Source organism: Rhinoderma darwinii, chromosome 3, assembly GCF_050947455.1.
Source record: "Rhinoderma darwinii isolate aRhiDar2 chromosome 3, aRhiDar2.hap1, whole genome shotgun sequence".
NCBI lineage: Eukaryota > Metazoa > Chordata > Amphibia > Anura > Rhinodermatidae > Rhinoderma > Rhinoderma darwinii.
Genome location: NC_134689.1, coordinates 128,106,897 through 128,125,635, shown reverse-complemented (window position 1 = coordinate 128,125,635; position 18,739 = coordinate 128,106,897). Strand labels below are relative to the sequence as shown.

The following is an 18,739-nucleotide window of genomic DNA, read 5'->3' as shown; positions in this document are numbered from 1 at the left end:
TCACCCATTACGTATAGGCCTATATGTGCACATTCAATATCCTAAGCGTGCTCAGCCCATAAAGTTAGGCTGTGGACTGTTAGAAGGATGTGGAGGACAGAGCGGCGTGCACAGTAAGTCGTGACATCTCTCGACTAATGCACAGATACAGTGCCAGGAGCAAGCGCAGTACATATATATAGCCCCAGAACCAAGCTCAGTACATATATACAGCACCAGAACAAAGCCAAGTACATAAATACAACAGCAGAACAAAGCTCAGTACGTATATACAGCACCAGAACCAAGCCAAAAACATAATTACAACACCAGAACAAAGCTCAATACATATATACTCACCAGAACCAAGCTCAGTACATATATACAGCCACAGAACCAAGCGCAGTACATATATACAACATCAGAACCAAGCTAAGTACATATAAAGTGCACCAGAACCAAGCTCAGCATATAAATACAGAACCAAGCTCAGTACATATATACAGTACCAAAACCAAGCTCAGCATATAAATACAATACCAGAACGAAGCTCAGTACATATATACAGTACCAAAACCAAGCTCAGCATATAAATACAGCACCAGAACTAAGCTCATTACATATATACAGCACCACAACAAAGCTCAGTACTTAAATACAGCACCAGAACCAAGCTCTGTACAAATATACAGCACTAGAACCTATAGTTACTCTATATTCTGATCGGAATTCACTGTCCAGGGTGCTGAAACAGTTACTGCCGATCAGTTAACTTTTTCAGCACCCTGGACAGTGACTATTTACTGACATCGCCTAGCAATGCTGCCGTAATGACGGGTGCACACATGTAGCCACCCGTCATTACGGGGCCTCATGCACACGACCGTAAAAGCACCCGTTATTACGGGTCGTAATTACGACCCGAAATAGCGGGCCCATAGACTTCTGTTAGCTACGGGTACCTTCCCGTTTTCTCACGGGAAGGTGCCCGTGCCGTTAAAAAGATAGTACATGTTCTATTTTTTTATTTTACGGGCCGTGCTCCTATACTTTATAATGGGAGCACGGCTCGGAAAAACGACCGGCTGCCCGTGGCCGGCCGTGCCCGGCCGTGCTCATCTCCTGAAATACTCTGTGCTGCCTTAAACTCTGTGGACAGGTCAGGATCCTGTTTCTTTTAAATGCTGCAGGAGATGAGCGTGTAATTTTATTACATTAAAATTGTATTTTCCGCGCGCCGATCATGGTACTGTCAAGGTTGCTGAAAGAGTTAGTGCAGCCCATTAACTCTTTCAGCACCCTGGACAGTACCATGCTCGGCGCACAGAAATTACAGGTTCGGTCAGAACAAATGTGGTGCCTATTTTCAAAAAGGGCTCTAGGTCTTCGCCGGGTAATTATAGACCAGTAAGCTTAACATCAATTGTGGGGAAAATGTTTGAGGGGCTATTGAGGGACTATATACAGAATTATGTGACAATAAATAGTATTATAAGTGACAGCCAGCACGGTTTTACAAAGGACAGAAGCTGTCAAACCAACCTGATTTGTTTTTATGAAGAGGTAAGCAGAAGCCTAGACAGAGGGGCCGCTCTGGATATAGTGTTTTTTGACTTTGCAAAGGCATTTGACACTGTCCCCCATAGACGTCTAATGGGTAAATTTAGGACTATAGGTTTAGAAAGTATAGTTTGTAATTGGATTGAGATATGGCTCAAGGACCGTATCCAGAGAGTTGTGGTCAATGATTCCTACTCTGAATGGTCCCCAGTTATAAGTGGTGTACCCCAGGGTTCAGTGCTGGGACCACTATTATTCAACTTATTTATTAATGATATAGAGGATGGGATTAATAGCACTATTTCTATTTTTGCAGATGACACCAAGCTATGCAATATAGTTCAGACTATGGAAGATGTTTGTGAATTGCAGGCAGATTTAAACAAACTAAGTGTTTGGGCGTCCACTTGGCAAATGAAGTTTAATGTAGATAAATGTAAAGTTATGCACCTGGGTACGAACAACCTGCATGCATCATATGTCCTAGGGGGTGCTACACTGGCGGATTCACTTGTTGAGAAGGATCTGGGTGTACTTGTAAATCATAAACTAAATAACAGCATGCAGTGTCAATCAGCTGCTTCAAAGGCCAGCAAAATATTGTCGTGTATCAAAAGAGGCATGGACTCGCGGGACAGGGATGTAATATTACCACTTTACAAAGCATTAGTGAGGCCTCATCTAGAATATGCAGTCCAGTTCTGGGCTCCAGTTCATAGAAAGGATGCCCTGGAGTTGGAAAAAATACAAAGAAGAGCAACAAAGCTAATAAGGGGCATGGAGAATCTAAGTTATGAGGAAAGATTAAAAGAACTAAACCTATTTAGCCTTGAGAAAAGACGACTAAGGGGGGACATGATTAAGTTATATACAAAAAATATGGTGAAATCCTTTTCCATGTAAAACCCCCTCAAAAAACAAGGGGGCACTCCCTCCGTCTGGAAAAAGAAATGTTCAACCTGCAGAGGCCACAAGCCTTCTTTACTGTGAGAACGGTGAATTTATGGAATAGCCTACCGCAGGAGCTGGTCACAGCAGGGACAGTAGATGGCTTTAAAAAAGGCTTAGATAATTTCCTAGAACAAAAAAATATTAGCTCCTATGTGTAGAAATTTTTTACTTCCCCTTTCCCATCCCACTTCCCCTTTCCCATCCCTTGGTTGAACTTGATGGACATGTGTCTTTTTTCAACCGTACAAACTATGTAACTATGTAACTATGTAACTATGTAACTATGTAGTTCGGTCCGAATCGAACTTTTTCGTGCAATTCGGCGAACTAGCCGAACCAAACTTTTCATAAGTTCGCTCATCTCTAATCCTGAGGGTAGGAGGCAGCCGAAGCTTGTAGGCAACAGGGTTGATCTGCTGCAGGGTCTCGATGGGTCCGAGGAACCTGGGAGAAAATTTGTACGACGGCACCCTCAGTCGAATATTCCTGGAGGACTGCCAGACCTTTGTGCCAGGAAGAAACTGAGGAGGTTCTCTTCTCCTTGTGTCCGCCTTCCGTTTCATGCGATCGACCGCCAGCAGGATGGAGTATCGAGTCTGCTGCCAGATCTGCAGAAAGTCCCTAAAAGCTGTGTCAGCAGCTGGTACCTCGGACGTATCAGGCACCGGGAGTGGAATTCATGGGTGTTGGCCATAGACAATAAAGAATCGTGTCTTCTGTGTGGACTCGCTAGTGTGATTATTGTAAGAGAATTCAGCCCACGGGAGCAACTGCACCCAGTCATCATGCTGCTTGGAGATGGTGGCGTAAGTAGTTCTCCAAGATCTGATTGATCCTCTAGACCTGACCATTGGACTGAGGATGGTAGGCCGAGGAAAAGTCCAACTTTACACCTACGAGTCCGCAGAGGGTGAACTGAGTGAACTGAGGGTCAGGGTGAACTGAGCCCCGTGATTAGACACAAAATGCTGCGGCAAGCCGTGCAGGCGGAAGATGTGTTGGATGAACAGCTTGGCCAGTTGAGGAGCAGAAGGAAGACCGGTCAGAGGAACGAAGTGGGCCTTCTTTGAAAAACGATCCACCACCACCCAGACAGTACTGCATCCAGCAGAGAGAGGCAGGTCAGTGATAAAGTCCATAGCTATATGCTGCCAGGGAGCATCGGGCACAGGCAATGGCTGGAGCAGGCCAGCAGGTCTGGAGTAACCTTGTTAGCTGCACACACTGAGCAGGAAGAAACAAAGTCCATAATGTCCTGGGCAGCATGGGCCACCAGAAATGATGGGCAATCAGATCCCAGGTCTTACGGGTCCCCGCATGACCTGCCAGTCTAGAGGAGTGTCCCCAGTGGAGGATTCTCCCTCGGTCAACCAGGCGCACAGAAGTCCTCCCTGGAGGAATGTCCCCAACTTGCAGGGGACTGACAGAGACAATGCAGGATGGATCAATAATGTTCTGTGGAATTTCCATGGTGTGTTCTGTCTCGAATGACCTGGACAAGGCATCGGCCCTCACATTCTTGTCGGCCGGGCGATAATGGAGCTCAAACTGGAACCTGGTAAAGAATAGTGACCACCGGGCCTGACGAGGGTTCAGTCGTTGGGCTGTCTGAAGATAGGTGAGGTTCTTGTGGTCCGTAAAAAATCAGGATGTGATGAGCTGCGCCCTCTAGTAGATGTCTCCACTCCTCCAAGGTCAATTTGATGGCCAGTAACTCCCGATCCCCAATCGAGTAGTTGCGTTCTGCGGAAGAGAAAAGCTTAGAGAAATATTCAGAGTCTCTGGCAAGGAAAGAGGATATACCCTACTACGGGGAAGGGATGCACCAGGAATCAGCTCGATAGGACAGTCATACGCCCGGTGTGGCGCCAGTGTCTCCGCCTCGCTTTTTCTTAAGACATCCGAAAAAGCAGCATATTGACCAGGCAATCCTGCCAATGACCGAGGCAGAGGAGGCTGAGCCAAACGAATCTGCACCAGGCATCAGCTGTGACACTCGTGGCCCCACTGGAGAACCTCTCCAGAGTTCCAGTCCAGGACTGGGGCATGTAGTCGGAGCCAAGGCAGGCCCAGCAGCACGGGGTTAACGACCTTGGATAGGACATAGAACGATAGAAGCTCGGAGAGGAGAGCCCCTGCTTGGAGCCTCAGCGGCTTGGTCACAGCTATAACTGGGTCTGGCAGAGGTAGTCCATTTACCGATGCAACCATCAACAGTCTCTCCAGAGGGATAGTGGGTAATTGAAGAAGGTCCACCAGGTCTCTACAAATGAAATTAGCAGCGGATCCAAAGTCCAGATACGCAGAGACCTGATGCGTTTTCTCACCGGACACTATGGTCACAGGTATAGACAATTTAGACGGGAGTCCTTCTTTGCCCAAAGTTGTCTTTCCTACCAACCCTAGGTTTTGGGGCTTTGGGAACAGAGATGCACAAGATGGCCTCCAAGACCGCAATAAAGCCAGAGTCCCGAAGTGCGTCTGCGTTGTCTCTCCTGGGTAGATAGCTTACATTGGTCCATCTTCACAGACTCCTGAGGAGGATCGGCATCTGAGGACAGCAGGGGTTGCTGCAAGGTAGGGACCGGACTAGAAAGACCTCCCTCCAGACGAACCTCTTGGAGCTATTCTCGGAGCCTTCTATCAATCCGGGCAGCCAGAAGAATGAGGTCATTCAGGGTAGACGGCAGGTCACGAGCGGCAAGTTCGTACTTAATTTTAGGAGACAGTCCATGCCAAAATTTAGCCACCAGGGCCTCATTGTTCCACAACAGTTCTCCCACCAGGGTGCGTAAGTGGATGGCGTACTCGCCCACGGAGATGTCTTCTTGGCATAGGTTCAGCAAGGATGTCACTGCAGAGGAGATTCGTCCAGGCTCCTCAAACACCGTGTGAAATGTCCGGAGGAACCCCTGGAAGTGACGGGTCTCTGGTCCTTGTCGCTCCCAGATAGGGTTCGCCCATGCAAGGGCCTTGCTAGTAAGACATCAGACAAAAATGCCCTTGAATACAGCCTGAAGTGCATCTGGCACTGGTTCAAAAATCCACGAAAGGTACCTGCGTCTCCATGATAGTGGTCAGGAAGTGGCAAAGAAAAACGGGGATCAACACTGCCAGGAGGTGTAGTCTGAGGATCAACACTGCCAGGAGATGTAGTAGGAGGAAAGGCAGCTTGTGCCTCCTGCCGCCGTGCGAGAATGTTCAAGGCCTGGAGGAGTTGGTCCTGTCGAGACTGAAGGTCCAGCATATCCATCCGCATCTTTTGTGACATCATCTTGGTCTTGGATCAACCAGCGGGGTCCATAGCCTGAGCATACTGTCACGTAGGGTTCGTGGACCCATTGGGCCGTACCGCCTTGGTGGTATGGCAGCTGGCCAACAGGGAGCAGGTCACAGTCTATAGTTCGTATAGGGTACCTGTGGCAGCTCGGACAGTAGCAAGGCAGGCTCGGCTGGTACTAGGCAGCAGGTAGACGTCAGGCGTGGAGTAGCAGGACAGGCGTGGAATACAGCACAGCACGACTACAGCACAGCATGTCACTTGACCAGGATAGCACAGGATACAGGATACAGGAACAGGGAACACTTGGAACTGGAAAACACTAGGAGGCTATTTGCTTAGACAAACTAGGATACGATAAACAACGCTCAGGCATCGAAGCAAGGGGCTGGGCCCTACGTATAGTCCAGGGCACTCATGGGCTGATTACACATTAAAGTCTGGTGCGCGCGCACACTCTGTGTCCGCTCTTAACGGGGACCCATGGCTGCGGCCATCAGGAGGAGAGTGAATCTGATAGCCCGCAGCCACAGACATGACACTCAGTACATAAATACAGCACCAAAACCAAGCACAGTACTGTATTTATGGTTTTGGTATTGTATTTAGTATTGTATTTATGTACTGAGTTTGGTTCTGGTGTTGTATATATTTGCTGAGCTTGGTTCTGGTGAGTATATATGTTCTAGTGCTGTATTTATGTAATGAGCTTGGTTCTGGTGCTGTATTTATGTACTGAGCTTGGTTCTAGTGCTGTATATATGTACTGAGCTTGGTTCTGGTGAGTATATATGTACTGAAGTTTGGTTCTGGTGTATATATGTACTGAGTTTTGTTCTGATGCTGTATATAAGTACTGAGCTTCGTTCTGGGGCTGTATTTATGTAATGAGCTTGGTTCTGGAGCTGTATATAAACACTGAGCTTTGTTCTGTTTTTGTATATATATGTACTGATCTTGGTTCTGGAGTTGCATATATGTTATGAGCTTCTCTTTGGTGGTGTTTATATGTATTGTGCTTGGTTGTATATAACTCCAGAACCAAGCTCAGTACATATATACAGCATCAGAACTAAGCTCAGTACATAAATACAGCACAAGTACAAATTCAGCTTAGTACAGAGATCATTTGCAAATTTACTTTAACCCCTGTCATATAAGTTTGTACGGCATAAAACTACAGCTCACACTATAGCCAGAATGGTAAAGTAAGGTAAGGCTACGCTGGGAGTTATTGTTTCACAAAAAAAGAACAATAGTACTGATCAGTCACAGGGAGAATAAACATGTACATTTAGTGACTCACCGGTGACGACTTCTCAGATTGGAATCATTGTTTTTCTCTTTTCTTTATTCCTCTATGATGACTTCTCCCGGCCACAACCCATTTCTGCAGTTTGCCGCTCAGATGTCTTCAGCTTCCCACTTTTCCAACATTTCCGCACCTATAAACGAAGATAAAATTTTCATGGTGCCGGACTCCGTCCTAAATATAAAAGTATCATACACTGTGCCGCTGAATGTAATAGGTTCATACACTGTGCTCATAAATATAATAGTATCATACACTGTGCTCCTAAATATAATAGTATCATACACTGTGCCCCTGAATATAATAGTATCATATACTATGCCCCGAACATAATAGTGATACAAACTGTGCTGAATATAATAGTACTATACACTGTGTTCCAGAATATAATAGTACTATACACTGTGCTCCTGAATATAATAGCACCATACACTGTACTCCTGGATGTAATAGTACTATACACTGTGCCACTGAATATAATAGTACTATACACTGTGCCCCTGAATATAATAGTACTATACACTGTGCTGAATATAATATTACTATACACTGTACTCCTGAATATAATAGCACCATACACTGTACTCCTCAACATAATAGTGCTACACACTGTGCTGAATATAATAGTACTATACACTGTGCTCCTGAATATAATAGTACTATACACTGTGATCCTGAATATAATATTACTATACACTATGCTCCTGAATAAAATAGTACAATACAATGTCCCCTGAATATAATAGTACTATACACTGTGTCCATATATAAAATTGTGTCAATCACTGTAAAGTAATGCACCACACACAGGGCCTTTTACACCTGCCGATATTCGGCAGATGCAGCGAGCGCCAATCAACGATACATTGTTGATAGGCACTCGTTTGCTCCTGTCACAAGGAGCTATGGATGGGGACGAGCGGTCGTCACTCCGAACGCTCTTCCCCATACATTACCATCATGTCGTCAGTGCGTCTCGCTGTTTACACAAGGAGATGTGCTGCAGACAATGATAATATTTTACTTTTTTAAGACAATACGACCAGCAGATGATCGAGCATTTACACAGGGCAATTATCGGCAATGAACGTTCTAAGAAAGCTGGTCTGCCGATAGTAGGCCAGTGTAAAACCCCCTATAGTGTCTCTCAGTGTCCTCTGTAGATAGTAGCATTTCCTGTAGTTAGTGCTCCCTATATAGTCCTCCCCTGTAGTTAGTGCCCCCTATATAGACCTCCCCTCTATGTAGTGCCCCCTATATAGTGCTCTCCTGTAGTTATTGTCCCCTATATAGTCCTCCCCTGTAGGTGGTGCCACCTATATAGTGATCCCCTGTAGTTCGTGCCCCCTATAATGCCCTCCCCTGTAGTTATTGTCCCCAATATAGTCCTCCCCTGTAGTTATTGTCCCCTATTTAGTCCTCCCCTGTAGTTGGTGCTGCCTCTATAGTCCTCCCCTGTAATTTGTGCCCCCTATATAGTCCTCCCCTGTAGTTATTGTCCCCTATATAGTGCTCTCCTGTAGTTATTGTCCCCTATATAGTGCTCTCCTGTAGTTGGTGCCACCTATATAGTCCTCCCCTGTAGTTAGTGTCCCCTATATAGTGCTCTCCTGTAGTTATTGTCCCCTATATAGTCCTCCCCTGTAGTTAGTGTCTCCTATATAGTCCTTCCCCTGTAGTTATTGTCCCCTATATAGTCCTTCCCCTGTAGTTATTGTCCCCTATATAGTCCTCCGCTGTTCACTTGAGAAAGGTTCCTGTGTTCAGCTGAAACGTCGTGTTTTTCTATGGACCAATAAAGCACTATCACTATTTTGCTTATACCTCAGAGTACTGCCTGATTTTTGGATCTAGTCCTCCGCTGTAGTTATTGTCCCCTATAGTTAAAGAGGCTCTGTTACCACATTATAAGTGGCCTATGTTGTACATAATGTGATCGGCGCTGTAATGTAGATTACATCAATGTCTTTTATTTTGAAAAACGATCATTTTTGATGGAGTTATAACCTATATTAGCTTTATGCTAATGAGTTTCTTAATGGACAACTGGGCGTGTTTTTTACTTTTTGACCAAGTGGGCGTTGTGGAGAGAAGTGTATGACGCAGACCAATCAGCGTCATACACTTCTCCCCATTCATTTACACAGCACATAGTAATCTTAACTAGGTCACTATGTGCTGTCACATACACACACATTAACGTTACTCAAGTGTCCTGAGAGTGAATACACATTGCCTCCAGCCAGGACATGTCGTCTATTCAGAATCCTGACACTTCGCTAACGTTTGTGTGAGATTCAATGCAAAGCAAGCGTAATCTCGTTTTAAATGACAGTTTACAGCGTAATCTCACGAGATTGTCTTGCAGTAAATCCCACACAAACGTTACCGAAGTGTCAGGATTCTGAATAGACATCGCGTCCTGGCTGGAGGTAATGTATATTCACTGTCAGGAAACTTGAGTAACGTTAGTGTGTGTGTGTATGTGGCTGCACATAGTGATCTAGTTAAGATTACTGTAAAGGATCTGCCAGGCACAGCTTCGGGGTTAACTCCCAGAACTAATCAGTCAGCACCTGAGAATACATCCCTGAGACTGACTCCTGCTTCCACCATTCAGGCTGGCAGGCTTAGGAGTGGGAGAGCCTATCGTAACCTGGCCAGACTCCGCTAGCTCCCGCCCTCGGTCTATTTTAGCCTGCACTTCCTGTCCCTCGGTGCTTGTTATTGCTTGTGTTTCCCTCCTTGTGGTTTCCTGGCCCAGCTACAGCTCCTGCTATTTTTGATCCTGCTCCATACAGACCCTGGCTTACCAACTACTCTTCTGCTTTTCGTTTTGTACCTCGCACACTCCTGGCTTGACTCGGCTCGTTCACCACTCTGGTTGCTCACGGTGTTGCCGTGGGCAACGGCCCCTTTTCCTTGCTTGTGTTCCTTTGTATGTTTGTCGTGCACTTACTGAGCGCAGGGACCGCCGCCCAGTTGTACCCCGTCGCCTAGGGCGGGTCGTTGCAAGTAGGCAGGGTCAGAGTGGCGGGTAGATTAGGGCTCACTTGTCCGTCTCCCTACCCCCTGCCATTACAATTACTATGTGCTGTATAAATGAATGGGGAGAAGTGTATGACGCTGATTGGTCAGCGTCATACACTTCTCTCCACAACGCCCACTTGGTCAAAAAGTAAAACATGCCCAGTTGTCCATTAGGAAACTCATTAGCATAAAGCTAATATATGTCATAACTCCATCAAAAATGATAGTTTTTCTAAATAAAAAACACTGGTCTAATCTACATTACAGCGCCGATCACATTATGTACAAGATGGGGCATTTATAATGTGGTGACAGAGCCTCTTTAAGGCCCCTGACACTGCCCACAATAAAAGGAAAAATACATGATATGCTTACCTGTCCCATTGCCGCGCTATCCTCCAGCGACGCCAGTCCTCCTCCAGCGGAACGTCGCAGCGGCGCGATGATGTCATCGCGCTGACTGCATCATCACTAAAGCGCCGAATGGCGAGGCATCATGTGCCTCGCCAGGACAGCGCTAGTGAACTCAATTGTATCCACGTCCTAAGGACGCAAATACAATTGAGTGCAGGGGACCGATTCCGGTTTCCCGCTTCACCCGGTTCTGTGAATCGGCTGTAATTTTAACAACCGGTTCGGGGGAACCGAGGCGAACCAACCGGATCCCACCCCTGGTTTTAAAGTTTTAACAACTAGTGCTCAGTAAGATTGTAAAAAGTTTTGCTATATCTTAATAAGGCCCGAAGTTATGTCTTACAAATAAAGTCACTTAAAAGCTGCACATACTAAAATAAAAGAAGTCCCCACACAGAACGAAGTTCTCTAGATCTTAATCCACACATTGATAGGACAGCTGTTGTATGTTTATATGAACACCATCAACATTGGCTCAGAGATGCGGATACCTCCAGGCCAAAACCAAAAAAGGGCATGATGCCCAAAAGACTGTGAGGGCCCCTTCATTCTATCTCTCAATTATCTTTCTTTCTTACCTTGATTCAGTGCCAGAGCTGGAGCATAAATTACAATTCCAGTATAAAGAATCTAAAAATATAATCAATAACAATTATTTTAAATTAGCAAAAACACAAAACTAGTCACTAAATAAGTAAAACAATTGACTTTAAAGCAGATCTCCAGTATAATAAAATTATTTGTTATATAGTAAAGCACCAAGTCTTTGTGCCCCGACTCGTCTCTTCTGCCTGGTGTTACATACTTCAGTGGGCAGGTAGACACTGATGAATGATGTCACCAGCCTCTGCCTAAATGCTCCATAGAGGAGACTGTGCTGATATGTAATATTAGGCGTCAGTACAGTCTCTAGAGGTGGTATCTGACTACCTCTTCCCAATATCTCCCAAGTTATAGCAACTTTCATCACCATACTGCTATTACTGCAGTAGCTTTTAGCTAAACATGGCTTTAAGCACTGGGGAGATTTATCAATAGTGTTTATTAGATTTTTATAAAGCCACAAATTGCTTTCCTCTTCCTTATGACATGTCAAAGCATATACATACACAACAATATTTGAGACAAAATATGGAGCACATCTTTAATTTAATAAACTTGGCTCATATTTTTTTTACACCTTTTAGGCCCCTTTCCAAAACCCTTTCAAAAATATGCAGGTGGTCAGATAAAGTGTTAAAAACACATAATATATTTTTGCACATGCAAGATCTAATGCTGGTCATACACTTAAGATAAAAGTGCTCCGAATCCACCAATTTTGGTGGGATCCATCAACAATCTCATGTATATGGTAGCCCCCAGACTGTCCACCAACAGAAGATGTTTGGTGAAAAAAGGTTTAGCCATGTTGGACTCCTTTATTCCTGCTGGAGGAAAATCGCTGCCAAGTGGGAAGTGGGAATAAGCCGCTGTCACACACTTCTGGCAGCAGCTTATTGCCCTCTCCTCAATGAAATAATCATGCATGCTTAGGGTGGAGTTGTGAAAAATACCGGTCGGCTGACAACTACGTCATGTGAATGGCTGACTTAAGCAGGCCATACACATAAGGCAATAATCGTCCGAATTCAGCCAATCATGCCATACACATATCGTTTCGGCCGAGTGTCTGATCACATTTTCGGTAGACAGAAGTCTCTCATCGGCCAGAGTGTTAATTCTTTATACGATGGTCAGCTAAAATGGCCAAACTTTTATCTCATGGGTATGGTCAGCTATTTGGCCACTTGTTTAACAGCAAGCTGATGTCTGTTTCAGAAGCAACTGCAGCTATGCATATCAATGATGAAAACAAGATGTAATGTAAAATCAGAGCAAGGTAAATAATTCAAAAAATCTCCAAAGTTTCTCACCTTTTTATGAAAACTTAAACTGTAAAATGTTGTTCTAATCAGAATTATATGTTAAATACATATTAGACATTACATACCGTTTGGATGATAAACAGGACTGTGCCAATAAGTCGTACATATTTGTTAAATCTAAGCTCAAGGTACTGTGAAAATAATAAATAGATATGGTTATTTACTACATGGACAGCATTCAATTCGTGGGGAAATAATTACAGGTAAGGCAACTTTCACATGGCAGTATTTTGGACAATATTTGCATCAATATTTATAAGCCAATACCAGGAATGGAACATAAACAGCAAATTATAATGGGAAGATGTATACCACTTTTGTGTTTTGGACCCACTCCTGGTTTTGGCTTAACCCCTTAATGACCGGGCCATTTTGCACGTTAATGACCAAGGATTATTTTTTGTTTTTCCACGGTCGCATTCCAAGAGTCGTAACTCTTTTTTTATTCCGTCGACATAGCCGTATAAGGGCTTGTTTTTTCCGGGACGAGTTGTATTTTGTAATTGTACCATTTTTAGATGCTTATAACATATTGATTAACTTTTATTAACTTTATTTTAGGAGAGAATTGAAAATAAGCAGCTATTCCAGCATTAATTTTCACGTTATAAATTTACGCCGTTTACTATGCAGCGTAAATAACATGTTAACTTTATTGTATGGGTCGGCACGATTACAGGGATACCAAATATGTAAAGGTTTTATATGTTTTCCTACGATTGCACAATAAAAACCCCTTTTAGAAAAAAATTACTTGTTTTTGCATCGCCGCATTCCAAGAGCCGTCATTTTTTTATTTTTCCGTCGATGTGGCCGTACGTGGGCTTGATTTTTGCGGGACAATGTGTAGTTTTCATTAGTACTATTTTGGGGTACATAGGACTTATAGATGAACTTTTATTTTATTTTTTATGGGGGGAATGGGAGAAAAGAGAGAATTTTGCTGTTGTTTTTTGCGTTTTCTTTGGACGCCGTTCATCCGGCGGTTTAATTAATGTGTTCATTTTATTGGTCAAGTTGTTACGATCGCGGGGATACCATACATGTGTATGTGTGATTTGTTTTGACCGTTTTATTAAATAAAACCACTTTTTGGGGCAAAAAAGTAGTTTTATTTGACTTTGACTGTAATTTTTTTTATTTTTTTTTTCACAAACTTTATTTAACGGTTTTACTTTTTTTTTTTTAGTCCCACCAGGGGACTTCACTATGCGATGTGTAGATCGCATATATAATGCTTTGGTATACTTCGTATACCAAAGCATTATTGCCTGTCAGTGTAAAACTGACAGGCAACCTGTTAGGCGATGCCAGAGGCATGACCTAACAGGCAGATGCTGAAGACAGACCTGGGGGTCTTTGTTAGACCCCCGGCTGTCATGGAAACCCGACGGCGACCCGCGATTTGTTTGCGGGGGCGCCGATCGGGTGACAGAGGGAGCTCCCCCCTCTGTCAAACACATTAAATGCCGCTGTCACTGTTGACAGCGGCATTTAATGGGTTAAACTGCCGGAATCGGCGCGTGCTTCGATTCCGGCAGTTGCAGCAGGAGCCAGGCTGTGTATAACAGCCGTGCTCCTGCCGCTGATCGCGTGGGTAAACTGTCAGTACCCGCGCGATCACAGGACGGATATATCCGTCCTCCTGCGCGAACTAGCAGCTGCTGAGGACGGATATATCCGTCCTTCGGCGTTAAGGGGTTAAAGCAAAATACTGACCGAAATACTACCGTGTGAAAGTGGCCTAAGAAATATTGCACAGTACTTTCTGAATACTAAACAAATATCCATGCATTCAACTATGATTATCTATAATATATATATATATATATATGTATATATACAGTGAAGGAAATAAGTATTTGATCCCTTGCGGATTTTGTAAGTTTGCCCACTGTCAAAGACATGAACAGTCTAGAATTTTTAGGCTAGGTTAATTTTACCAGTGAGAGATAGATTATATAAAAAAGAAAAAGAAAATCACATAGTCAAAATTATATATATTTATTTGCATTGTGCACATACAAATAAGTATTTGATTCCCTACCAACCATTAGGAGTTCAGCCTCCTCCAGACCAGTTACAAGCTCCAAATCAACTTGGTGCCTGCATTAAAGACAGCTGTCTTACATGGTCACCTGTATAAAAGACTCCTGTCCACAGACTCAATTAATCAGTCTGACTCTAACCTCTACAACATGGGCAAGACCAAAGAGCTTTCTAAGGATGTCAGGGACAAGATCATAGACCTGCACAAGGCTGGAATGGGCTACAAAACCATAAGTAAAACGCTGGGTGAGAAGGAGACAACTGTTGGTGCAATAGTAAGAAAATGGAAGACATACAAAATGACTGTCAATCGACATCGATCTGTGGCTCCATGCAGAATCTCACCTCGTGGGGTATCCTTGATCCTGAGGAAGGTGAGAGCTCAGCCGAAAACTACACGGGGGGAACTTGTTAATGATCTCAAGGCAGCTGGGACCACAGTCACCAAGAAAACCATTGGTAACACATTACGCCGTAATGGATTAAAATCCTGCAGTGCCCGCAAGGTACCCCTGCTCAAGAAGGCACATGTACAGGCCCGTCTGAAGTTTGCAAATGAACATCTGGATGATTCTAAGAGTGATTGGGAGAAGGTGCTGTGGTCAGATGAGACTAAAATTGAGCTCTTTGGCATTAACTCAACTCGCCCTGTTTGGAGGAAGAGAAATGCTGCCTATGACCCAAAGAACACCGTCCCCACTGTCAAGCATGGAGGTGGAAATATTATGTTTTGGGGGTGTTTCTCTGCTAAGGGCACAGGACTACTTCACCGCATCAATGGGAGAATGGATGAAGCCATGTACTGTCAAATCCTGAGTGACAACCTCCTTCCCTCCACCAGGACATTAAAAATGGCTCGTGGCTGGGTCTTCCAGCACGACAATGACCCGAAACATACAGCCAAGGCAACAAAGGAGTGGCTCAAAAAGAAGCACATTAAGGTCATGGAGTGGCCTAGCCAGTCTCCAGACCTTAATCCCATCGAAAACTTATGGAGGGAGCTGAAGATCCGAGTTGCCAAGCGACAGCCTCGAAATCTTAATGATTTACAGATGATCTGCAAAGAGGAGTGGGCCAAAATTCCATCTAACATGTGTGCAAACCTCATCATCAACTACGAAAAACGTCTGACTGCTGTGCTTGCCAACAAGGGTTTTGCCACCAAGTATTAAGTCTTGTTTGCCATAGGGATCAAATACTTATTTCTCTGTGCACAATGCAAATAAATATATATAATTGTGACAATGTGATTTTCTGTTTTTTTTTAAATATAATCTATCTCTCACTGGTAAAATTAACCTAGCCTAAAAATTGTAGACTGTTCATGTCTTTGACAGTGGGCAAACTTACAAAATCAGCAAGGGATCAAATACTTATTTCCTTCACTGTATTTATGTATATATATATATATATATATATATATATATATATATAAAGCAGAGGATTGGAGCAGCACTGTGAACAAGTGCCTGACTAGGCTGGTGCAAAGCTACAAAAATAAAGGAGTGACCTCTCCTTATGTGTTAGATATCCAAAAAAGAGAACGTGAAGCAGCACTCAAATAAAGTTAATTTATTCATCCAACATGGAACCACAACGTTTCACCTCCTCGATGAAGGCATTTTGAAAATGCCTTCATAGAGGAGGTGAAACGTTGTGGTTCCATGTTGGATGAATAAATTCACTTTATATGAGTGCTGCTTCACGTTCTCTTTTTTGGATATATATATATATATATATATATATATATATATATATATATATATATATATATATATACAGAAATGATGAAGGTAGCAATATTTAATTTTTTTAGTTACCAAGAAGGATTTATTAACCAGCTCCTTGAGAAGATTATCTTAATTTGCTAAGGTTTTTTTAAACTTTTAACTTAACCTGAATACACTCATTGTCTGACAATGATTTATCTTAATAACAGGTATATTTCCTGAGATACCGTTACAAGGGAAATGCTACATTCCCTCATTAGTTATGAGTCAACATGAAATTTCCACATAAGTGATTATTATATATTTACATATTTCTCAATACAAATTAAAGAACAATGATAACAGTGATTCAGGCCATCTAAAGTCCATTAGTAGAAGCCAGCTTTTTAAGGCCCTTTTACACAGGCCAATTATGGGGCAAACAGGGAATGCTTATTGCCAAATATTGCTCTGTGTAAACAGGGCAACGATCCACCGATGAACGAGCAAACGTTCATTCATTGGCTGATTGTATCGTTTATGCAGCCGAAAATATTATCATTGTCGGAAGTACATCTCACTGTGTAAACAGGGAGACGTGCTGCCATGATAGAAATGTATGGGGACGTAGTAACGATCGCTCGTACCCATGCATATCTCCTTGTTTGCTATGGGCAAATGTATCACCATTCCCTTGCCCTACTTTTAAATCTCCCGTTCAATATAAACTATACTGCATTCAAACTTGGCCTCTGAGAACTGATCTTAGGGGCTCCTGCCTGTCTGGAGTCTTTGTGTATTTACTTCCACTACCTACATGTTTGACCAGGTGGCTTCTCTGTATGGCTACACAGCAATATGCACATTTCATACATACAGAGAAGCTGTTTGGTGAGCACTTTGAAACTGTAAGTAGTAAAAAAAAGTTAATAGTCTCAACCCAGGCAAGGGTTCCTGTAAAATGCGTTAACGAAATCAGAGCATTGTCTGTTCTGTTACAGTATTTCTATGTAAAATAATCTTAACCATGATATAAATAAAAGTTATGTAACTTTCTAATAGTCTCTGTGTGTTCGTTCCTCATTTTTTAAAACTCTTCTTGCTGACAGTGAATGGGTATATTCTTGTTAACATCAGGAGGGTGTACAGACCTAATAATTCTCACAGATGAGGGTGTGCTACAATTGTTTCTAGTACAGGCAATACTCTGTGAGCTAAATACAATGAAACCTCTTTGAGACAAACCTACATTGAAAAATGGTCTTCTAGAGTGATGTCCTCTTAAAAATGGCCAGTATACATAGTATACGAGGGGACCGAAAATTCTGTCACAGGAAATCTGGTCTAGATATAGGGTCAGTATTCTCAGAGGTTTCACTGTATATTAGAAGCACACATCTGTATAAGGTTTGCTATTATGTGTCAATGCGGGTCGCTTAGATCTCACAGGATTTCCTGGATAGGATACATTTGTAGCAAACTCTCAGCTGTGAAAAGTATTTTGGTTTGCACAATTGTCAGCATTTGGATGTAAACAAGAATGTTTCCTTTCACTGACAGAGATCTTGAAATGGGGAGGAATTGAAACACAAAGAATATTAGAAAACCGCATAACATAGCATTTTACAATGATTCAACTTTCTTGACATAAAACCAGAACTGTAATGTATTCAAGAAAATTCACAGCCTGTCAAAAAAAGATAAAAAGGTATATATTAAACATGAATCCAACTATATAGTAGTAGTTATCACATTACAGCTTTGCCTACATATATAACTGCACTCACCTCATAGGTGCTGGTGATGCCCAGTCTGTAGAATACTGGCAGAAATACTTCAGATGAGATCACCACAACAATTGTGTAAGTGATAGCGAATATGCTGAACATGGAACCAAATCTGTATACCTCTGATGGGGTGCCCAACACTGTAACTGCAGACATGAAGCTGGCAGTAAGGGAAAGAGCGACTGGTACTGCCGACATGCTCCTGCCTCCCATTAGGAAATCTTTGGAGGTTTTCTGTCCGCCACCAGCAAAAGCATAGTAAATCCCAATGACGGCAGAGATGAGCAGCATGAGGGCGAAAACGACATAGTCCCATACTGTAAAGGAACCGATGTCACCTGCAATAGCCATAGTTACACCGATGTGATGTGATGTGATGTGATGTGAACGACTGCAGGGTGGGTAACACAGGCAAGATGAGCAGCTAGTGATCGTACACTTGGGTTGGCCCCGAGCTACCTCTGAACTGTTATATGCAAATCAGGATAGCACTTAGTAACTGAGTAAAAGAAAAGGTAAACGCCAAAGTACACAGAGTACGCAAAAACTGGCAAGGTGCAGAAGGGATTGTGCCTCAGGGCAAGGTTGTCATTATCACAATGTGACAGCAGGTGGAATTGTCATACAACTAGTTAGTGCTCAAAGTAAAATGTATGCTGTGAGAAGGGATTGAGCCTGTGCTACAAGAAAAGAGCTATTTTAGGATGGATAAGAACATAAAAAAGGAGTTAGGGAGAGAT

The 18,739-nt window shown here is 43.1% G+C and overlaps 1 protein-coding gene across 1 annotated transcript in view; it reads right to left on the bottom strand.

The window, feature by feature from the left end:
- LOC142751095 (sodium-coupled monocarboxylate transporter 1) overlaps nt 1–18,350 on the bottom strand; it is a 42,178-nt gene extending 23,828 nt beyond the window's left edge. The window contains exons 1-3 of the mRNA XM_075860073.1: nt 18,000–18,350; nt 12,520–12,585; nt 11,105–11,156 (exon numbers count right to left, since the gene is read on the bottom strand). Of these exons, the coding sequence (XP_075716188.1) occupies nt 11,105–11,156; nt 12,520–12,585; nt 18,000–18,350 (469 nt within the window). The remainder of the gene's footprint in view (nt 1–11,104; nt 11,157–12,519; nt 12,586–17,999) is intronic.
- Nucleotides 18,351–18,739: the final 389 nt, after the last annotated feature.